Source organism: Alligator mississippiensis, chromosome 2, assembly GCF_030867095.1.
Source record: "Alligator mississippiensis isolate rAllMis1 chromosome 2, rAllMis1, whole genome shotgun sequence".
NCBI classification, from domain to species: Eukaryota; Metazoa; Chordata; order Crocodylia; family Alligatoridae; genus Alligator; species Alligator mississippiensis.
Window position 1 is genome coordinate 141,400,776 of NC_081825.1, and position 24,248 is coordinate 141,425,023.

Below are 24,248 nucleotides of genomic sequence, written 5' to 3' on the forward strand. Positions count from 1 at the left end.
ATGGACAACTGCCTCAAAAATGCAAACAAATGGTAATTATAAATGGACACATGTCAGAATGGCAGGAGGTTTCCAGTGGAGCCCAGAAGGGTCTGTCTTAGGTCTGATGCTGTTCTATATGTTTATTAATTATTTGGATGCTCAAATAGAGACCTTCTGGAGCAAATCAACAGACAAGATGAAACTGGGAAGGACTGCAAACACACTGGGTGGGGGGAGGAAGGGAGGATAGACTGGAAAGCTTGACTGGAGCCAATGGGATGAAGTTCAGTGCTGACAAATGCAAGGCACTGCATCTTGGGAAGAATAATCAAAAACACAAATACAAAAGGAGTGACAATGGGCTGGATGGCAGCACTATGGTGAAAGTTTTTAGGGTCTTGGTGGACCATAGACTCAACATAAGTTGGAATGTGATGCATCTGCAAAAAGGCAAATGTAGTTTTGGGTTACATCGACAGGAACATTAGATGAAAGAAACAGGAAGTTAGCACTTTACCTGGTGCTGTTTAGGTCCTATCTATGGTATTGTGTGCAGTTCCAGGCTCCCCATTTTAAAAAGGACCTGGAAAAGTTAGGGTCCAAAGACAGGCAACAAAATGATAAAGAGCTTGAAAGGCAAACCAAATGAGCAAAGGTTGAGAGCAATAAGCTTGTTCAGTTCACTGAAAAGGCAAAGAAGAAGAAACATGATAGATGATGTTAGTATCTGAAGGGCTGCCATAAAGAGGGAGAACACTTTTTCTCTCTCACTACTGAAAGTCAGACATGTAGGAATGGATCGAAATTGCAGTAAAGTAACTTTAGACTGAGTATCAGGAAAAGCTTCTTCATTGCTACAAGAGTGAGGCCTTGGAATAGACTGCCTAGGGAAGCAGTGGAATCTCCTTTGTTGGAGGTTCAAGAAGAGATTGGATAAGCATTGGTCAGGGATGATCTAGGAATAGCAATACCAGCAGCATGCTGTTAAGAGCAACAGCTAGAAGTACAGGAGTTGCTTGGAGATCACAAGAACTCAGTAACCCCAGAGAAGGTAGACATTAGAGAAGACCATGCTTGGCAGCAAGAGAATGAAGAAAAGTTCCATAAATGAAAAAGAAAAAGATTAAAAGAAGTTGGGATAAGTTCATGGAGGGAATAGGATGACAGAAGAGGGCATTCTGGCTCTCCAGTAAGGCTGTGTGGAGTTGTGTTTGTAGTTCCCAGCTTGCAGTGCAGAAGTCCCAGCTTGCAGAGCAGTTCCCAGCTTGCAGTGTTTTGATCTTCCCATGCTTTTGAACTTTGCTGGTTGCCACATGAGGCCAGGAAGAAATTTTCCCCCTCCAGTTGCCGCAGCGGTCTGTGGGTTGTTGGGTTTTTTTTGCCTTCCTCAAAAGCACTATGTGTTGGCTACAGCCAAGGCTGGCTATTTTGACTGGGGTGTGATAATGCTTCAGCTTGGACTGAAAACACCATGAGATTCTTGATTATAAGGTCTTGCTCCTCTGCTCAGGGTCAGACCCACTGCAACACTGGAAGGACGAACAGAGGGCAGCTGTGCAGTGCCCCAGCAGGAAGTGGAAGGCAGCAGGGAAGGACAGACCAGTAGGGTGCCAAGGAAACCCAGTGGGGGTTTAGTTGGACTGGGGTCACACAAAGGCCCATGGGCAGTCTCCTTATTACTGTTATTATTCTGTCAAAGTGTGGCAGGTGAGAACGAAAGGTGTCCTACGGGTGGAGAGGGGCGTGGTCACACAGCTAGTCACGGACACCCCTGTGACCCCGCCGTTCTACACAGTGCCACAATCCCGTTTTACCTGTGGCAAGTTAGGGTATACTTGGTGTTTTGGGGCACTGTGCCTGGTAGCTGGGTGAGAGGGTTGTTTGTGCAGTTTTAAGAACAGGTTAGAAAAATACCTGAATAGGATGGGTTAGATAAGAATGATCCTGCCTTGAGTACTGTATTCGACTAGATGACTTCCTGAGGTCCCTTCCAGCCCTATTTTTCTATGATTCCATGAAAGCACAAATTTAAAAATATAAATTTGTTTAATGCTGGTATAACAGAGATGACTACAGAAGTAAGGAGTATAAATCATCATCATAATTCAACTCTCAAATTTTTTACCCTCAAAGATTATTAAACATAAAGCACTAAATTTGATTTTGGAAATAAACGAAGTCCAATTCTTCAGCTGAAGAATAACTCATTTAGACAGACTGAATTACAACACACAATAGAAAAAATTGTAAATGTCATTAACACAGAACCACTCTGAAAATGGAAAATGCGCAGACCAGTCCCACATACCCCTTGTCCTTGGCATGAACATCAGCACCATGTTGAAGCAAAAGCTGGACTATTCGAACTCTGTTATAGCCTGCTGCTAGATGTAATGGAGTAGACTGCAAATAAAAACAAAAATTAGACAGGGAAACAGGATGCATCCATATTTTAATTTATACAGTTCACTTTTCAGTACTTAAACAAAGGCAAGATTTGGTTGAATGGTCAAATTTCTGCCCCCCCCCCCCCCTTTTTTTTTAAACAAAAAATAAATTGTAGAAGAAACCACTTCTCTGTTCATCAAGATTTTTTCACAAAATAGAAGTGGAAGTTAGCTCTGTCACACCTATACTTAAGTACCACCATCTTTTAGGGTCCTCTCCATCTATAGTTGCCAACTCTTGAGATTTTACTGTGATACTCAGTGAGCTGCTTGAGGCACTAGTCATGTAAACATACTAGAATATTGAATAAAGATGAAAAACATGAACCTAAAGGTTAAAAACTAGAAGGCAAGCTGAAACATTATTAGAATGTTCAAAAATATGAAGGCAGTCATAATGTATTGCTTTTAAAATTTTGTAACTTTTGAGACAAATCTCATGATTTTGATGGCCTGACTCGGGATTTTTGAACACTTGATGTTATCTGTACTATTATATACTTTCTAGTTAAACGGACAGGTTGAACTGTGGCAACTGATTCTTCCAGCTCTTCAGTTGTCATTATTCATGAATAATTAACATCCCTGTGACATCCATTTGCTTCTGACAATTCAGTTAAGTACGGTGAATTATTATGCAGCAAAGAAACATAAAACACAATCCAAACAGTCTTTTAAGGTAAAAGAACACCCTGTCATAGTGATGATACCTGAAAAGTGGCCCAAATATTTAAAAGGATATGTAAAATTTTGAGGACAGACAATGCAAAGTGTATGCACAAAGGCTGGGTATTTGCACAAGTGCACATACCCACACACCGTGTTTATTGTACATGTGCAATGTATGTAAGTTTGATACCTGCAGAAGTGCATTCACATTTAAAGCATGAACTAATATTTTTATGCAACCTGTATAGAAAGAAACATTTGGAGAAGGGGGAGAATGTGTGAATGCAGAACAAGGGAAGTTTGTTCCCTTGTTCTGCTTGTAGCAGGATCTTTTTGTTCATTTTTTAACAGGATGGCTCTTTGGCTCTGTGTCCAAAGAATGCAGGTGTCTTCTAAGCATGCTGCATTATGCTAATAACTCTATACATTTGAACATATAGATTCATAGAATGTAGAGTAGGAAGGGACCACAATGGATCACCGTGTCCAACCCCCTGCCCCTGGCAGGAAAGAGGACTGAGGTCAGATGACCCCAGCCAGGTGACTATCTAGCCTCCTCCTGAAGAACTCCAAGCTAGGTGATAGCACCACCTCTCTTGGAAGCCCATTCCAGATCCTGGCCACCCTTACTGTGAAAAATTTCTTCCTAATATCTAACCTAAATCCACTCTCAACTACTTTACACCCATTATTCCTAGTTACTCCCTGGGGTGCCTTAGTAAACAGCGCTTCCCCTATTCCCCGCTGACCTCCCCTAATAAATTTATAGGCGGCCACAAGATCTCCCCTCAGCTGTCTCTTGTGAAGGCTGAAGAGATTCAGCTCTCTCAACCTCCCCCCGTAGGGTCTATCACGAAGGCCACTAATCATGCAAGTGGCCCTCCTCTGGACCCTCTTGAGATTCCCCGCGTCTCTCTTGAAGTGCAGTGTCCACAACTGGACACAGTACTCCAACTGTGGCCTGACCAGTGCCGCATAGAGGGGGAGCATCACCTCCTTTGTTCTATTAGTCATGCACCTGCTAATGCACGACAAGGTGCAATTGGCCTTGTTGATGGCCTCGTTACACTGCCGGCTCATGTTCATCTTGGAGTCAATTATGACTCCAAGATCCCTTTCTGCCTCTGAGCTGCTGAGAAGGACACTTCCCAACCTATAGGTGTGCTGGGGGTTCCTCCTTCCCAGGTGGAGTACCTTACATTTATCTTTATTAAATTGCATCCTATTTCTCTCTGCCCATTGATCCAACCTGTCCAGGTTAGCCTGAATCTGCTCCCTTCCCTCCGGTGTACTAACTTTGCCCCATAACTTGGTATCATCAGCAACCTTGGAGAGGGTGCTCTCCACACCCTCGTCCAAATCACTGATGAAGATATTGTATAATATCGGTCCAAGGACCGAACCCCACGGGACCCCACTGCCCACCTCCCTCCAGGCCGAGAAGGAGCCATCCACCACCACTCTCTGGGTGCGATCCCTAAGCCAGTTGGCCACCCACCTGACCGTGTAGGCGTCCACTCCACAGTCTGCTAGCTTCCCAATGAGGATAGGGTGTGAAACTGTGTCGAAGGCCTTCCTAAAGTCCAGGAAGAAGACATCAGCCTCGGCTCCCGCATCCGGGCAGTGTGTGACCTGGTCATAGAAGGCTACAAGGTTTGTCAGGCAGGATCTACCTGTGACAAACCCATGCTGGTTTCCCCTCAGCATTGTTTCCCCTGCTGGGCCTGCACAAATGTGTTCTTTAATTATTTTCTCTAGTATTTTCCCAGGAATAGAGGAAATAGACTGACTGGTCTAAAGTTACCCAGCTCATCTCTTCTCGCTTTCTTGAAAATGGGCCCCATATTGGCCCTTCTCCAGTCCTCAGGGACCTGGCTAGAGCACAACGAGTGCTCGAACAGCTGTGCCAGTGGCTCAGCTATGACACTGGCCAATTCTTTCAGCAGCCGTGGATGGAGGTCATCCGGGCCTGCTGACTTGTACCCATCCAGCTCCTCCAGGAGCTCCTTAACTATTTCAGACCTAACCATAGGCAGACTGGTGCCATGTGGACATCCGTCAGTCATCGAGGTCGGGGAACTGGCTTGGTCGCTACTTGGAAATACTGAAGCAAAGAACTCATTGAAGAGCTCTGCTTTTTTCCCCATGCCAGCCACCAACTGTCCTGATTGGTCCTGCAGGGGCCCTATGTTGCTCTGAGCTTTCCTTTTGCCTGCTATCTACCTGAAGGACTTTTTATTGTCCTTGACTGTTGAAGCCAGCCTGAGCTCAAGCCCCACCTTGGCCTGTCTAACTGATTCCCTGCCATAGCGCGCCAGGGAGATATAGTCCTCCTTGGTGGCTGCTCCCTGCTTCCATTGCCTATACATCTCCTTCTTTGCCCCCAGACTCTCCTGGAGTTCTCTGTTCAGCCAAGGGGGCTTTTTTGCCCCCTTACCTACCTTCCTACGTAATGGGATAGACTCCTTTTGAGCCCCAAGGATCACTCCCTTGAGATAACTCCAACCCTCCTGGACCCCCATATGCTCTACGTTCTTGAGTCGCATCCCCTCACTAACTAGCCTTCTAAACTTGCTAAAGATGACCCTTCTAAAGTCCAACACCTTAGCCCCACTAGTTACTTTACCCACCCTTTGCTGGATAGTGAACTCAACCAAGTGATGGTCACTATCTCCCAGGCTACCATGAACTCACATGTTCCCCACGAGATCATCCCCTGTTGCTAAGACCAGGTCAAGCAAGGTGCTACCCCTGGTCGGACTAGACACCACCAGGGTTAGGTGGAGGTCCTGCACACAGTGTAAGAACCTCCATGAGCGGCTTGTTTTGGCTGTCTCCTCCTCCCAGCAGATATCTGGATAGTTTAGACCTCCTATGACCACCGCCTCCCTCACCTGTGTGGCGTCTGCTAGCTGCCCAGAGAATATATCGTTTAGCTCTTGATCCTGATGAGGAGGCCTGTAGTAGATCCCCAGGTTAGGTACATATAGCAAACTGTGTATCCTTCGTATAATTTCCCCCCACTAAGTCTAATTCTTCTGCAAACTGTTCTTTTAAAACAGAAAACATTTGACTGTTTAAGCTCGGTACAATAATTAAAATCACATTCTTTTTCTCACCTAATTAATAAGAATGTTATTGTAATTGAAAGTCTTTCAACTTTACAGGAATTTCCCCACTTTTGTTCACATACTTACGACAAGTTTAATTACCTTAAAAGCTTTCTATTAAGAAGCAAATTTTGTGTACTTTCTTCCTTTGAAGGAGTAAGCCTTGAATAGAAATGGAAGATGTCATTTCCATCTTCCCTGTGGGTTAGGACTGGAGGAAGTAAGACAGTTTTCAACTGACCTTGGTTAGTGGGTTGATCGTTTTTTGGCACAAAACTCATATGGGAACAATGTACAGAGAAAATAAATCTCAAACAGCTGATGAGAGACTTTCAAGTCATGTTATATTCTATTCTTTGGTTAGGCATACACCTACAATTTAGGTCTATAAATATACAATATTACAAGTGTTATGAAACATTTCCTCTATTAGCTAATCAAACTGTTGTCATATTATTGTTTCCTGTGATAAATATCAGATGCTACAGTACAGCCACATGCTGTATGTGTTTTTGGGAACGAATGCTTGTTTAGAACTACTGCTACTTTCAATAAGCCGTATTATGTTTTTAATATGGGTACAGCATTTCATTCCCAAAACAATAACTGCTATGAGCTACGAAGCAATACACAGACATCATTTGTACTGTATGACCAAAGTGTACACTCACCTCTGGTAAAGAAAAATGTCCTCACTTACTGTCTGTTTATTTTTGGATATTAGAGTGGTTACACAGTTTTGTATGAGAATGATCTTCAAAATTATCTATTTCATCTTCACAGTTCATTATGCACTGTAAACACTAGACAACAAATGCAAAGTCCCTAATATAGAGGCGATATCTGACCTATCCATCCTGCAAACAAGCATGAAACAGAAGGAAGACCATCTACAGAATTTTCTCCCCTGTAGTCCCTACTGAAGCCCCCAAAAATGATTTCTTCCAATTTGAGGCCCTTCAAAGTACTGGGGGCCTGTTATTCTGCTCTACAATCTTTCCTCTCACTGTTTAAACAGAACATTAACATTGTCAGGGTCTACCTCAGAAAAGATACTTGTAAAATTTTGATTTTTTGATGTATCAAAACATACACGTTTCTAGAAATACAATATCAAAGAGCCTAGCTCATTACAGCTGACACTTACAGAATACTGTGCTCAAATATTCTCTAAAGAGCCAGTTGCCTTGATTATTATTGTAATGACACCTCTGGAAAGAATCTGTTGAAATATGAATGGTCATAGTACAGAGAAAGGTCTGAATTCTAGAGCTACTTAGGAACCATTACCTGGAGCTTAGGTTAGATTTTGGAATGAGAGGGGTACACTAGTAGGGAATTCTTCAGTCTGACTGAATTCATCATAGTAATTTTCATCTGCATATTTTTAATATGATAGCAGTAGCTCCAAAGTTCTTCCTCATTCATATTAAATAAGACTAACAGGATGTTCTCAACAAAGGGGAACTCTCAGACATGGACTCTTAATAAGATTTTTTCATTGCTGGACTTAAAAATATAGTGACTCAAATAGGACTTACATGTTCAGGGGTCACAGAATCTGCTGTCTTTTGCCCCCTATTTAACAGAATCGCAGCAACAGAATCTCAGCCTTTGTTAAAACAAAGAAGTATTTCTAGCTTATGGTTGGAGAAATGATGAAAGTATAAAGCAAATGAAAGCAGCATTACCACCTCTGTTTCCAGAAAACATTCAACAATGGCATTAAGAAGCATGAACTACCCCATTCTTTATCCAGGTCCTCTTGACCACACAATTCCATGACCTCAGATGAAGGAGCTAACTGGAGCTCTCAGCTCTCTTCCAGATTCAGGGCAGGAGTACAAGTAGCCAGTTTATACTTCCAGCTTCCCAGCTCCAAATTAGGTAGCCTGGAGGATAGCATAATACTGGAGGTTTATGGAACCAGGGAAAGGAGGCAGTGAGGTAGACTACAAGCTCTTCCCCCTTCCCTTAGATACATGGGGAGGAAAGTAGATGCACATTAGACTGCCTAGTGAATATCCTGGGAGACTATATGCAGAGTAAGAATGCTTGGAGAACACAGTAGGTGGGAAGGAAATGCCTGAAAAAAAAAAAAAATTGTAAAAATAACAATGAAGTTTATGTGGATGAATTCTTGACTATAAGCCACAGTTGTGGTCTAGTCTACAAAGTTTAGTCATTATAGAAATTAGTTGCATCATTTAAAAAAAAAATAAAAAAAATCAGTAAAACATAACAATAAATGGACTTCGATATAAAACTGATGGATTATTCCTACCGAGTTAAAAGTACTGAAATCAGCTACTGTGAGTAGTGATATCATATAACATACTATAATGATACATATCATTTTAATAGTTTAACATTAAAAAAAGACTTAGAACTACAAATTACTTTTCTCCATGTGTTGTACTGGTAGTCAAGAGGCTTACAAATGGGAATCTCTAGAGTACACTGACCTTCCCAGAGTTATATTTACACACTGATTTACCCATATATCAAGCCAATCACATGTCGTTTTTAATTGCCAGTGTAATTAAAAGGAATTCAATGTCACTTCTACTATAGCAGACCCTTATGTAAGACACTTATGTTATTTTTAAGTTTTATGTTAGTCATAAACTAGTTAAAGCAGGTAGCATGCAGTTAAGCAGAGTTCATTATACACAAGATGGCAATCATTGCAAGGGTGTAGACCTCAAGTTTATACTAAAACAGATGGTTTTGCTTTTAACAATTTTGCAGATGAGCTGCCTGGGAATTTGAAATGCAGGGCACTTTTGGATAAAGAAAGAGGACAGATATTCATGTTCTTTTCATTTAACCTTAGTTATTTTCTTTTTTTTCTAAAGTTACAATTTGATGATCCTTTCTCTGTATGTCATGTGTTTAAGGAGAGTTCCTTGAAACCTTTGATTTCTGTACCTAACTCACCCTAACGTGGGGCAAAGCAGAAATTGGGCAAGAAGTGGATGTGGTCAGAAATTTTCGGCTGGAATGATTTCCCAATGGCAAATCCACTTTCTAGAAAGTCAGTCCCAAATCTGAGGGTCTCTAGCCCATGAGCAACCTGAAAGCTCTAGCTCTTAATTTCCCTGGCTGTTAAAGAGCAAGAATTGTAACTGCAGTTTTTGAAAGATTATGAATAACTAGCAAATTGCCCATCAAGGATGATGGGGGGGGGGGGAGGGCGGGCATGCATGCATGCATGCCCCCTCCCCCCCACCCACTGTCTAGGCCTGCTTCCACCCCCCCACCCCCGCCGCAATGGCAGGAGGAGGCGAGGAGAGGGCCCAGGCCAGATGTGGGGGAGGACTGCACCTGGGGGTGGGGAGAAGCTGGGCTGTGGCAGCAGGGGGAGCAGTGGGCTTGGGCTGACCTGGCAGCAGCAGGGAATAGGAGGAGCAGGCTCAGAGCCGATAGGGGGGAGGAGTGGGCCCAGGCCCAAGGGGGGGAGGAGGTGGCTCGCTCTTCCCCTCCCCCCACACCACTGCAGTGTCGGGCCGGGCCCGCTGCTGCCTCCTCAACGCCGTGGCGGGCTTGGCTTCTCCCCCAGCTGGGGCTCAATCCTCCTCCTGGCCCATGTTGGGCCTGGGCCCGCCATCACAGTATGCCCGCTATTCCCCCAACCTGCGTTCGGCCTGCTCCTCCTGTAGATGGCAACGAGAGAAGTGGGGGGGGGGGGCAGGGCCAAGGCCAGAGCTGGTGGCCTCACCCCACCCCCCCGGCATCTCGACCCCACTCTCTTCCGTGCCACCACCACCATCACCCCCCGTGCCACCTTGCCCCCACCACCGCTCCATCGTTGCCATCTGCAGAGAACAGGGCAGAGGGGGCAAGGCCAGTAGCACTGGCCTTGCCCCCCATGTTCTGTTTGCTCCGCTGCCCCCGCCTCCAGGGAGCAGGGCGAGGGGGGCGAGGCCAGCCCAGCACAGCTGGGCTTGCCTCCCCGCTCTCCACCCCCTGTGTTCCCACCATCATGGCGGTGCTCCACAGCCACCAGCTCCTGTTCAAACACTCGTTCGTACTCTAATTGGCTGTCTGTCAGCCAGTTGGAGTGCAAATAAAGCATTACAGACTGGCAGACAGATAGACAGACTTAAGCTTTTATAATATTAGAATTCTGAGGATCTATACTAATTGCGATGTAAAATTTCAGATGATTAATAAACAACTATTTGAAATATTATGTACAACATTATTTTTCCCCAAAAAGAACAGTTTAGGTTAAATTTAGCTGCCTAAGGATCTGCAATATTTACCATTAAAAGAAGAGGACTAGTAGTTACTGTATAGAACCTATTCCTGCTACCACCTGTACATGACAGTAACTTTCAAAAGTCTGATTAAAGCCACCTGGGTAAAGTTATTTAGGTACAAGAGCATTTGGCATAATCAGATACCTATATTTATTTATAGGTATGTATATACATGATATAAAGAGTAAGATTCCAGCACAAAGCTCTTTTCTTCTTTTCCTCAACCTAAACATTAAATTGAATATCCTTAGTTGGCAGAAACAAGTCTGGAGAAAGATTCCCATAATGCAGTGATATTGTACAGATTATTGGAAACAGCACTACCTTAAGCAGATGTCTTTTTATTTCTGAAATTTCAATTTCAGTCTAACTGGTTAAAATGCTGGCAATGAAAGGGAAGTGATAGCTTTACAATTCTATAACATTTTAAGATGGACGTTATCTGTAACATCATTAACAGATGCAGAATTATTTTGTGATCATAATTCAGGTTGTCTTTTTATTATTATTATTTTCTGCCACCTGTCTCAATACTGCTTTGTTCTATAGTAATCTTACAAGCACTCTTCTCTGTTTCACAAAGTGTTGTCCTTAAGGCAAATACCTTCATTATAACATTTTTAAATCTCTACCATTTTAGATGGGTAAGCCATGCAGATACGGTCTTTCTGTGTAATTTGATTTTTTGTTAAAGAAAACAGTGACATTACACCAAACATCAATGTTCTTCCACAACTAAATAATTCTGTAACAAACAGGAGATGCAAATATAGGTTGTCAGTTAATCCCACCTTTGTGCTTCCAGAAAGTCTGCTATTAAAAAGATTTTAATAGTAAATTTAAAATGAAGTGCAGAAGCAAAAGGGAGACTGGAGTGATACCATCAATTGGTTCTAGCTCCCTGATTTCAAGGACCAACTTGGCTCTAAAACTACTTATGTCTACTGATTCAGGTTTTCACTGACTGAAGTTCCTAAATGGACTTTATACTAAAGCAGGATGGCTCTCAGGCAGTTAATGGCAATTATGGCCACTCTAGCGACATTTAAGAACATTTACAAGGAAGACTTTATAGCCTCTGCTTATTCTTCTCTAATGTATAAAAGATTTGAAGGTTTAAGGAAAAATGAGAATAGGGAAAAGGAGCTTTGCTTATTGCTTTTTTAGGAAGCATCAGGAATGTCCAATTTAGGCCTCATATAGACATTCAGTTTCTCCTGGGAAAGTCACTGCTCTCCCAGGAGAAACCATAAGTATACAGATGTTCATGCTTTTTCTCTTAGAGTAAAATGGCCACTTCAAGAGAAAAATCATGTGGGCACAACCAAGGGTAAATCACTCCCAGAAGAGTTTCTTTTGGGAGAGGGAATGTGGCTTCTCTCAAAAGAGAAGATAGTCCTCCAGCACACCCCCCCCACCCCCCTCTCCCACAGGACACAGTGTACTGCTCATTGGACTCTTACTACTCTAGCAAGTAACAGAACATACCCTTCATTATTTGTACACTGTGCTGCAGGGAAACAGAAGCTGACCATGGCAGTCTGGATCAGCCAATCAGGGCTGCCCTATGCACTATTGCCATGTGTTGGCAGGCTAAGTAAGGAAGCCTGCAGTGTGCTAGGTTATGTGCATATACTCTCTCCTCCCCCCCCCCCCCCATTGCACCGTGTTAGCATTGCAGGCTCTCAGCTCTTCAGGATCTCAGTATTCAAATGTTTGTCTGTATACACAGCTCTGGGTAGTTTCTTCTACCAGGAGAACAAACAGATTATTTGAATGTGTGCATGCAACCTTAATCTTTACTGGTTTTACAGAATCAGAGGAGAGGAGGGTTTGGGCTCAGGTGTGAATCGTGAGGTCTCATCTGTCTAGAGCAGGATCAGAGATGTTGACTCCTTAACAAGGACATCTTTTCTTTTGTTTTTGCACATTTGCATTAAATAGCAAATTGAAACCATAGTATGGAACAGCCTAAATAAAAAGCAAACTCTCTTTCTGCTAAACTGGTTTTGCTTATAAGGTCCCTCATTGTTATAATCCTATTAAGTTCTCCAATCATTCAGGAAGTCTTTTTGTAAAAACAAGTTTGCAAAAGACCTGAATTTCTTATGAAAAACAAGAAACAACAATCTTTAAAAAAACAACAGTCACCCTACCCCATCCAGATGTTCTGTATACATCACACAGAAAAGAGACTGCACCCAATATTTTTCTTTGCACGTCACCTTTAGCTCTATTACATATCACATGCTACAGATTTTACAGCTCTCATCAGTAAGGAAGGCTAGGAAATGTTACATTTAGTATGTTCAGTTTTCCAGCCTTATGGATGGCCCATTAGCAAGTTTCAACAGAATTGGAAAATGTAAATGTCAGTGCAAAATTCTTATCTTTCATTAAATGTTACCTTTACTGAAATCGGAGCATACTGCCTGCAGAAAAGAGTAGCAATAATAGTAATATTTTGCACTTACAGCCTCCCTCAAAATATACCTTCCATTTTTTTTATGAGTTATGGGAAGAACAATGGAGTATCTAATCACAGACAGGGCCTCAGTATCACAATTTGCATAGGGCTGATTATTTTGAAAGATGTCCTGACTCCTGCCAAGATGATAATTTGAATCTAGTGTTCTAAGCAAAACCTTCTGAACAAACATACGGCCCTCTTTGCCTCGGGTTTGAATTTATGCCATCAAGTCTCTCTTTCCAGTCCCAATAGCCTATGTCTGTTTGATGATGTTCTCATATGGGCTTCTCTAAAACAAAATGCAACAATCATGAGTTTATATGAGAAGAATATTCCAAACACAAGCTGAGATGCTCTTGCTGTCTTTTTAACCTTCTGATTACTGGGCTAAAAAACAAGTTTCAATCATATTAAAATCTACAGCTTTGAATTTATGCACTGCAAAAGTGAGCGTGTTTTTTCTGTTGTTTAATTAGTTTTTCAAATTCAGGAAACAGGAAAGTATTATGCAATAATGCATCCACTTGCTGTCCTTCATCTTATACTGTAAGCTGTTTAGGGCAGGGAATATTTTATTGTTGTGCGTTTCACAGCAGGCCCAAAGTCTCTAGACACTACCACAATAGAAATGAGTGTTACTTTGAGAAACTCAAATTCTTGATGCTGAACAGTTGAACATAATTATTAATGCTCATAACCATTATGAATCAGGCCTCCACTGCACCAGATGTTCTATTAAGACACATGAAGCTACAGTCTTACCCTGAAGATTTGAGCAATGGAGTTAAATTCTTAGCAGCTGGACAAGGGATCATGCTCCTGCTAGCTAGCCATGTGGCTTGCACAACACAAATATATTACACTCTTTCATTGCCCAAATTTATTTTAAAGCAATTGTGTATTTCCTAATTTCATGGCTGACAGATACCCTTTGAAGGTACATTTCTACAGCAATTTTATGAAAGCAAGTTACGTATTTTGCTGACTGTAAATAAACTAACATAATAAGTGTAAATTTTTAAAGGACAGATAAGCATAACTGTTTAGAGCCTAAATATTTTTTGTAAGCCGTGTAAAGAATATAAAGTCAACTCCTAATGCCTACAAAATTTAACAAATGAACAGAGAACACATTTCTCACTCAACTGTGAATGCTTAAGCTTAATATTTAAATTAGAACTGTGAATTAACTTTTGGTCATTAAACCAGATGGCCTGGCACAGAACTAAAACAATCCCTATTATGCTTTCTTCTGAATGTTTTCAGTTTACCACACAAGCTGCATTTACCAGTAGTAATTAAATTAAATCACTTTATCTTCAGAATACATCCAGCAATATCTAATTGTGCTGATGAATGGAATTTTTTTTTTCTTTACCAGACTAAGCATTATACTAAAAGAGTATCACTAACTGTACACTGCATTTTTCAAGTAAGTAAAGATCTATATTTACAAGCAAACCACTCCAAACTTCTGGACTTGTAAACTGCAGCTTACTTTTTATTTTTAAAATCAAATTCTCTTGTGTATGTAAAGCTTTTGTTTTATTCTCAACAACAAAGGTCCATTGTTTTGAACACAAAAGTGGAGCTGGTCCAACAGGCACACACAAGCTGGACACAGCATGGTTGGAAAAGAAGCAAGAAGACTAGCACCAGCTTGCTAGTAAAGAATGCTCTTCTTTAGATCTATGGGTTTTTTTATGGGAAGAAGGGACAGAAAATGGAAAGGTATGCTTAAAAGGATTTTTTCTCTGCTCTTAATTTAAAAAAAAAATTAGCCAAGTCTGTGATACAGAGCACAGAAAAGTTCAGTTGTCACTAAGAAGGTATCTCTTATAGCAGCATACAGAAATGTGCCAACAAAGCATCACATTATGGAACCTAGAAGTAAAAATCCCTCACACACTGAGTACTGCATTCCAATCAGGGCTGGTCCCCCCAAGCCAGACAAATGCTGAAAACTAGAAGCAGAGCTGGAAATGATTTTTAAGAAGAGAGTTAAAATAAAAATGGATAGCTTGAATATGTGAAGAGAGAAAGAATACAGTAGGGAGGCTCTCATAGCTTAAGCATATCTAAAAAAAAAAAAAAAATTAGATAAAAATGAGAAAAGTAAAACATTTGCTGCGGAGGTTCAGTAACTTTTCCCCAACACTGAAAGCTCTCAATTTTTTGCCATTCAAAACTAGACTGGACTAAAATACTACAGATACACAGAGGGAATAATCCTAAAAGTAGAGGGATGCCCTATATGACAGACTAGAACCCTTTCATCTTTGTTTTCTATGCAATTACTCACTGTTCGTTTCCATGTGTTAACACCTAATTGAGACATGCCCAAATCATCTGCTGCCACAGTTCATTGTAGCAGGTCCAACCTTTGGGCAAGAGTGCAACTGGTTTCTGGACCTGTGATTGAATACCGTTTGCCATATGGTACCATAAACCTAAATTATGCAGCTCAGGATTAGGAAACCATTATGCTAGATGCTAGATAAACAAAAACAGCAGTGCTGAGAGAATTCTAGGATCAGGAGCTTTGTACAAGGAGAGGTTTTTGAATCATGGAATTAGCTGAGAGAAGAGAAAAGAAAGAACTAAAAACAGTTTTACACTGTGTGGACTCATAGGAAATCACTACTGTAACTATGCTCTTCAGAGGTAGAACAGAAAGGGCTGAAGAACTGCCTTGGTAAAGCAGGGAAAGTGCCTACTGTCCAGAACTCATAAGCCACAGAGAAGCAGGGTACCAATACTCTAAAAGGTATGGAGGTACAGATGGACAAGGCTTTTCCAATACTACATACTGTATAAACTAGGCAAAGTCTCCCTGAAATTAAAGCTGTGCAACTGGGGAAGGTGGTCACTTAAAAGGTACTGAAATGCCTTTGTTGCTCCTCACAAAGTTACTGCACTTCCCTCTGAGAAGGTCCAGTAGGATAGGTAACTCTCAGTCTTTTCTGTGTTCACCCTTCTGTTCTGTTACTTAAAAGGCACCAACAATACAGAAACATACTGTAGGTGTCACAACCCAAAGTTGTAATTTTTGTTTTGTGTGTGCTTTGGCACCACTGAATTATTTCCCGCCAAATTGCAGCTTCTTTTCACGGTGGAGTTTTCCGCTGCAAAGGAGAACCCCGGGTGCAAAAGAAGTTCCCACCGTTTTGTAGCTTTCTTTGCAGGGTGCATTTCTTTGTTGCAGCACAGAAATGCTCGTTGCAAGGAGTTCCCGCCATTCGTATTCAAATTTGTGCCCCACCATTGGCTAGTTCTAAATTATTCACATGTGCCGGCTAGTGATTGGCTTGCTAGCCGTATAAAAAGCTTGTGTGGTTTCCGCCCAAGTTGGAGGACTCCACGAACACCGGGAGGAGGAGACTTCACGCTGTGTGAAGATCTCTAAGCGCTGCGGATCCTTACGGACCCAACGCATTTCAAGCAGGCAACAGAGGTCTGATCAGCCTCTAGCCTCTCCCTGTCGCCAATAAATTCCTAGACGTATCCCTTCCTGTATACTAAAGATTTAAACCCAAGCCAGATCCACGGAGCCTAGCAAACTTCGTGTGAGTGAGTGTATTCAGAGCTCTTTACTGTACGTACTTTCTCCGGTTGGTCCGACGGGCTTGCCGTTTAGAGCCTCCAACCGGATGGGCTAGAAGAGTGTTCATGGGGAGGAACTCTAGTCCGCCTCTCTTCTTTTCTATCTGCAACTGTAACTCAAGCAAGTTTTCCTGCCTGCACCGTGACCATCTTTGGTGTAAGTAAAATAATCTTTTAATCGACCACTACGTGTTTGTGACTAATTCTAGCTCGCCACCGGTTTTCTCCGACCCCGCGTGCCCGGGCTGCTGGCCACAGCCTGCGTGCGCAAAGACGGGCCGCGGATCGCCCCTCCCGACTCGCACTTGGCGGCGGGATCGGGGCCCGGCCCGCACATGGCGACGAGGATGGGATTAGGAGAAAACACGCTAGAGCTAGAGTTGGTTCAGAACTGCCCTTGGCGCGATAACCAACGCCAAGTGAAAAGCTTTGAGGAACTGGAGGTGCATATCGCTTACCACCAGGCGGGAGGAACGGGTGAAAGATTTGTGAGCGGACGCCTGTCGCTAAAGGGAGAAGAGGGAATCTCCAAAGACGGAGCCCCGAGAGAGAGAGAAGCGTACTTGCTCCCCGCGGCGTTCGGGTGTATAATGAGAGATGAGTGGGTCCTGTTCAGGCCCCTCGATACTGCATCCCTCGCCGGACCCAACCCGGCGGGCAAAACGAACCCGACTTTCACCTAGGAGCGTGCCCGATGCCTACGATATGCTCAGGAGAGTGAAGAACCGGAGCCAATTGGCCGGTTCTCCCCGTGTATGGTAATGCCTAGATTACAGGGTCGCCAGCTTCCATCTGAGCTCCGCGAAGATCTGGAGACGGAGGAACGAGCCGCGGATGAAAGAGTGGCCTTGCGTTATGACAAGGGGGAGAATGTGGTACAACTTTTCGTACTGTGAAGGATTTAATGCAAAAGAACTTAAGTTTGAAAACCCAGCTGCAGATGGCGATCCGAGCAGTCAAAGAAGCGGCTGAGAAAAAGGAGCCTGAAATGCCAGTCCAAGATGGCGCCGAGCAAGAGGGAGACCGCGTGGAAGAACTGGAAAAGAAGGGTGGAGCTTCTGAAGAACCCGCGAGAGTTCGGTCAGCGACTCCGCCCATCGATGCAGCATTGTCGCTGGCAACCCCGCCTAGCGACGCAGCGACGTCCCTGCCGACCACGCCTTCCTGCCGACGAAGGAGAGAGTCAAGCGGAGGAGTGCATCCGCCCCTCCTGCCTTTTCTATCTGCAACTGTAACTCAAGCAAGTTTTCCTGCCTGCACCATGACCATCTTCGGTGTAAGTAAAATAATCTTTTAATCAACCACTACGCGTTTGTGACTAATTCTAGCTCGCCACCGGTTTTCTCCGACCCCGTGTGCCCGGGCTGCTGGCCACAGCCCGCATACGCAAAGACGGGCCGTGGATCGCCCCTCCCGACTCGCACTTGGCGGCGGGATCGGGGCCCGGCCCACACAGTAGGAAGACGCATTACACTTCTTGTGGGCAAAACACAGAAAAGAAAAATATGTATATGGAGAAATGTAGTGAAATGAAAGGCAGAGAAGTCTAAAATCTTGGAAGTTGAAGGAATGCAGTTATATTTCTACAGCATAAAGAAAAAAATCTCTGGAATTCTGTCTTATGGTTCTTTTACTTATCATTCATCAGCAGGGAACCTGGTTTTCCCTGATAAAAAAACTGCAAATTCTCTGATAAAAAAACCTGAAAATTCTCTGATAACCCCAAAAGTTGAAATTAAAATTAAAGCCCCCCCCCCCCCCCCCCGGTACCCTTCACTCACCCCACAGCCCTCCCAGCCGTGCTCGTGCCCCTCTCCCCCACAACAGCCTCCCTGGCCCTACTGGTACCCCTCACTTTCCCACAACAGCCCCCCAACCCTACTGGTGCCCCTCACCCCACAGCCCAATCCGGCCCTGCTGTTGCCCCTTGCCCCTCACCCACAGCCCCTGCCCCTCCCCAGCCCTGCTGGTGGGAGCCCCCAGCTGCCAGGGCTAAGGGGCCAGGGACCCCAGTCTGCAGCCCCCTGCCCCCGACAGCAGGCAGTGGCTCCAGCAGGAGAAGGGGCATGGAGCCAGCTCCCCCCTGCTGTCCGCCTGCTGAGGGCTCAGGCAGGGTCAGGGTTGGCTCCTGGCTACTGCATGCACTCCCGGGGGGCAAAAGGGATAATTGTGACTGTTGGAGTTTGGATAAGGGGCGCATGAATGCTGGAGTGCTCTGAGCTACCACTGACTGCTAGGGGACCAGGCCTACTTTCATATTCCAAAGAAAAGCAGGCATTCACTCATTCCCTCTTCCAGGTACTTTCACTGGTGTCCTCCGAATGATAAGTGAGGCTGGTAACAAAATACAGACTGGTACAGCCATCTCCCACGAGGATCCTAAACAACAGCATGCAGATGTTCCTTCTCCTGCCATCCAAGTGTTAGCATCTTGTACCTTTCAGACCTGCTTTTGCCATCTGGTGGCACTGGTGACTGTTCTGGTTGTGACCACAGGGAACCATTTGTACTGTGATGGCACTATAGATGTCATGGTTGTGGTATTTTTTCTCAGTGCTTTCTGGATGTGTTGCTCACAGCCAAGAGCTATGAGGTCAATAACCTTATTGTACCTGAAGTTAGGCATACTGCACTGCAATCTAGATGTGGTGCTGGATTGGTAGGGTGAAGGCAGTTCTTGAACCTGAGTTGGTATGCCTAGGTGTGAAAGGGCAATCTAGTAAAAAAAAAAAAAAAAGTGCAGAATGACACTTTTCCAGTTTTGCATCTGTTTTGTTGTTGTTTTGGTTTTTTGGGGTTCTTTTTTTTAAAGGGGTAGGTCACATACTCCTGACTCCAGAGCAGGTGAATTCATATGGGAAACAAGAGCAGCTGTCTCAGGAAAGACTGTGATTACCATGGCATCCTGTTTAGCTGGTAAGTTACCTATACCAGAGTAGAAACATAGACACCACCCTAGGCCACTGTATGTTTTACTGACATAGTTTTACTCCCAATTCCAGGGTACTTAAACTGATTTAGGGCTATAAGTTATGTCATTAGCCCCCCCCCTTTTTTTAAACACACATTAGCTTAATGTGGGTTAAACCTGTTTAAGTATTTCATTTTGTCCCTCCTCCAGTAAATCTTGTCAAAGAGTAACGTGAAATGTTTCTATGACATTGCTAAAGGCGACTGGGATGAGACGTTTGTTCCCTGAGCCAACACAAGCATGCACATTTTCACCTGTTATCTTATAGCCAAGTTTAGAACACCAAAGTCAAAAGCTATGAAAGCCCACCTGGGGCATAGTTGCTTAGATTTCTTTGCCTTTGTTTTAAATAAATATTTTGGTGATTGCTATATCATAGTAGATATTAATGCATAGCTACTCCCCAAACTGCTTTATTAAATGATTAGGAAAAGCTTACGTACAACATTAAAGCAATTTGAAAGGGAACCATCTGGAACAAGAGGCCCAACATTCCATCACACCGTGCTGTCTTGTTCTCTTAGTTTTTTAAATTGTCATCAGTTCATTTCATATGACAGCAGACTGATGAGCCTTTATTTCAGTTTCTGTACACAATTAAAATGTTTTTATGTCTTCATATATTTAAATTGCTTTTTTTTAAATCCATCTCCCACACTTCTAAAGGTTTCAAGATGCAGTTTCACAACACTTTCATATCAATGGAAAAGAATTTTAGATAATTTTGTCCATTTCTCTGTAAATACAGGATTGGTCTCTAGCACTTAACTCATTTTAGATTAGTTAATATATATGGATTCAAAATTTTAAAAAACCCTCTCCAAAGCACAATATCTATATGCTAAAAGCCATATAAGCAAGTGTTCAAAATCCAGGATTATTTGATATTTTAGAATTCAGTTAATCTAAAGAATTAAGATACAGGCAGGCCTCGGTTACGACTTTTTAAGTTACAACAAATATCACTTATGACTTTGATAAATTGACACCCTGCGTCCAGCTGGTAAGTCTCTTGTGATGGAAGGGGAGGGAGAAGGGAAGAGGAGTTGGGGTGGGGGGCAGGTCAGGGCCCCCGTGGTGAGGGAGGGACTGGGGCAAGCGCTGCTCAGCTGGGGCCGGGCGGGTGCGGGACTGAGCTGCGGCTCGTCAGTGGGTGCGGAGAGGGAAGGGGCAACAGCTCCCACCATTGCACGCTGCTAGTCTGGTGGGTCATCCAGTGTTTCCTGCCACTACTCCAGACGCTTGTCCAGGAGGTTTGGGGGGGGGGGGGTGTGCGCCATGTGGGGCTGTGCTGGGTTCTGGGCGGGCAGCGGAGGCTACGGTGAATCTTCGGGCAGCTGCAGCCTCCCCACAGACCTTGCTCTGCCACCTGCCCCAATCTGGGGGCACATGCCCCCCCCCCCCCAATGCCCTCCCGCAGTTCACCGAGCCAGGGAAGGGTGGGTGTGGGATGAAGCCACGGCTCATCCAGGGGGTATGGGGAGGGTGGGCAGCTCCTGCCACTGTGTGCCACTTGTCCAGAGGCAGCACAGCGGTTCTGTCACCTTGCCCCAGCTGGACAAGTGGTGGGAGGGCACAGGCCCTGCTCCCAGAGCTGCCGCACCAACCCAGACTGCAGCTCAGTGCAGCCCTGGCCCTGCCCACCCCGTGCAGAGCCAGGGGCACAGGCCCCCCCGGACAAGCGGCGGAAGCAGTGGCAGGAACCGCCAGACAAGCCACCAGACGAGCAGTGTGCAGTGGTGGGAGCCACTGCCCCCTCCCTCCCTGTGCCCTCACCCCCACCCCACCATGAGCTGCAGCTCAGTCCTGTGCCTGCCTGGCTCCGGTTGGCCAGCACTTGCACCAGCCCCAGGCCCCTCCCTCACTGCAGGGGCTTCGATCTGCCGCCCACGCCCTTCTCTCCCCCCTCCCCTTCCACCACAACAGACTTACCAGCTGGACACAGCTGTATCGAGCATGGTAAAGGAACCAATGTCCCATTTATAACATTGCTCCTATGGGAAAATTGGTTCCGACTTACGACGTTTCAACTTAAGATGAGGTTTTCAGGAATCAATTGTGTCGTAAGCCTGAGGACAGCCTGTACTGTAAAAATCTAATTTATTGAGAACTATTTGTTCACAAGGTGTCAGGGGTGTTGGTTGTAGCCATGGTGGTCTAACTAAGGACATAAGCAAACAAGGTTCTTTGGGTAAATCTAATACCTTTTATTAGAGCAACTAAAATAGTTGGAAAAATTCTTCTTTGCAGTCTTTAAGGGACAAACTTTGCAAGCTTTCTGCTGATGTTCCCTCTGTCTGAAGAAGGGCGTTTCTACCCGGAAGCTTGCAAAGAAGAATTTTTCCAACTATTTTAGTTGATCTAATAAAAGGTACCAGATTTACCTAAAAATCCTTGTCTGCCATTTGTTCATTACAAGCACTTGATAAATGATAATTTATGCATTTTATAATTTCATGCTTTCATAAACCAAAAAGTGTAACTCACTGTTTGTCTGTATGACCAATAAGCCTTGAAAAAGAAAACAAGAATTTCTTGTACTTAGTTTTAGCATGTCTCAAATGGTCAAAGCACCCCACAGAACCTAGTGCAGACAGAGACATCTGTTAGATAGCAGTTTTAAGGAACTGAGAAGCACATCACAGGTTTGTTGAACTACGGATGACAATCTGCTGATCTAGAGCATACTATTATTGTTAAAATTTATTATTAGCATTAACATATAACCACAAATCTTCATGTATCCCCACTGTAAGAAGTATCTGATAATCTACACATGGAATTATTCTGAAATAGGTATTTTGGATTAATTCCATGTGCAGAAGATGCACATATTCTGAAAAGTGTGCTTTTCCTAGTTTAACTTAAACTACTATAATTAAATTAAAAATAAATTAGATGTCTTACCCTAGAATAAGCATATCAATTCATGGAGTTAATCCAGAACAGTTAATCTGCTTTACTTTACATTTTATTTCATTCTTGATTAATTTTCACTTATAGACAAGACCTATAGCTTAATATTTGTCTATTTTCACCTATAGACAAGACCTATAGCTTAATAAAAATACCTAGCACCACTACCAAAGCAACAGATAAGAAAAAATAATCTAATTATACACCAGAAATCTAGTAAAAGCTGAGTAAAGATAATGTATTTACCTACATTTAAATCAAATATATTATGCATGATCCATATTTAAAGAAACATAGACACAGCACATCCAAATATTCACACATACCCCTGGGGCATAGTAAAATAAACTCATTTTCAGGTAATTTTTCACACGTCTTTCACTGCAATCTACAATTTTTGTCTTTCCTGAGCCACATATCAATTCTCCCAATAGTTAAACAATGCTGTTGCTACTGTAAATGAAATTTTAATACATGCTATAGTTTCTTTCCTCTAAAAGATATTGATTGTTCATTATTTAGCTTGCAAGGGACAAGAGTGTGAATGGTCTGGCCCATGGTTAGAGTCAAGATCTGCAACGAGGATATGAGTGAAGATTAGGACCCAAAGACAGGAATCGGGACGCTAGCCGAAGGTCAGCAGCCAAGTTAACAGCCCAGACTCAAGATGAGAGCCAGGAGCCAAAGATAAGAGGCAAACGTAGGAACAAAGACATGAATCAGGGGACTGGACAGAGGCTTAGAGAAACAAACACAAACTTCAGTGTTGAACACACCTAAATCTTGCTGCTTTAAATGTCTGAGTTACTGCTCTCAGAAACCAAGTCTATAAGGCAAACAAGGCACTGCTGCAAAAGCTGTCTCATCCAGCTAATGCTTCACTGCTCTCAGATGAGTCAGACAGATACTGGCCAAAGCTGGCTATCTGCTTCCCCTGAGATCCTGACAGTACCTGCCCACCGCCCAAGATTCCCCCTTGGCACTGTCAGACTGGACTTATCAGGGTGCTTCTTGTAGATCGAGCACGGGGACATTTTCTGCAGGTTTCCAGGAACAGTCTTCTGGTCAACAGCCCTTCTAGTTTACTAGGGAATTTAGTTTTTCCCAGATTCTCTTGGAGTCCAGGATCTGCTACACGTTGAATTCTTCTCGTCTTTCAGCAGTCATTGCTTGGGTGGTGGAGTAGCATGGCCAGGGAAAGGAATGTTGATACACAGCGAGTTGTGACAATCCAAGGACCTTTGAGTATGGCTCCTTCTCAGGTAAAGAGATGTGCTCCTCCCAGAGAAGGATGCCATCCTGCAACTGGAAGGTAAGGTGGTGATGAAATCTAGCATGCTGGCAGCATTCCAGCCTGCAAGGGGCTGGAGGGAGTGGGACACAGGGGGCACCATGTGTATGTACATACATGCATGTGGCAGCCAGGCAAGGTGCAGAACAGCTCCCCACATGTAAATCTATGGGGCAGGGAGGGGGTGGGGGGGTATGTAAATCTATGGGGCAGGGAGGGGGTGGGGGGTGCACAGACGACATGTCAGTGGGAGTGGGGGGGGCAAAGGTGATGCATCAAGGGGGGGGCACATTCCCCCCCCCCCCAATTTGTGCAGGAACAAGGCTGCAACCTGGCTGGACCAGTACAGGCTGGAGCTGCCTCTGCAGCCCAGTAGGTGGGTCCTAGTGTGGAAGGATGAAGCAGGACAGCAAGACTAGTTGCTGGCAACTGGACCGTGGCAGCAGAGTACAGCCATGGCCCAGTGCACAAGCAGCTAACAGCAGGAGGTGGTGAGGGCAGCATGCTCCCCCCTCACCATCCAT

At 44.0% G+C, this 24,248-nt stretch overlaps 1 protein-coding gene across 1 annotated transcript in view; it reads right to left on the reverse strand.

Moving 5' to 3' along the window:
• TNKS (tankyrase) overlaps positions 1-24,248 on the reverse strand; it is a 255,631-nt gene that overhangs the window by 73,308 nt on the left and 158,075 nt on the right. Inside the window, exon 6 of the mRNA XM_059722215.1 lies at positions 2,291-2,385. Within this exon, the coding sequence (XP_059578198.1) occupies positions 2,291-2,385 (95 nt within the window). The remainder of the gene's footprint in view (positions 1-2,290; positions 2,386-24,248) is intronic.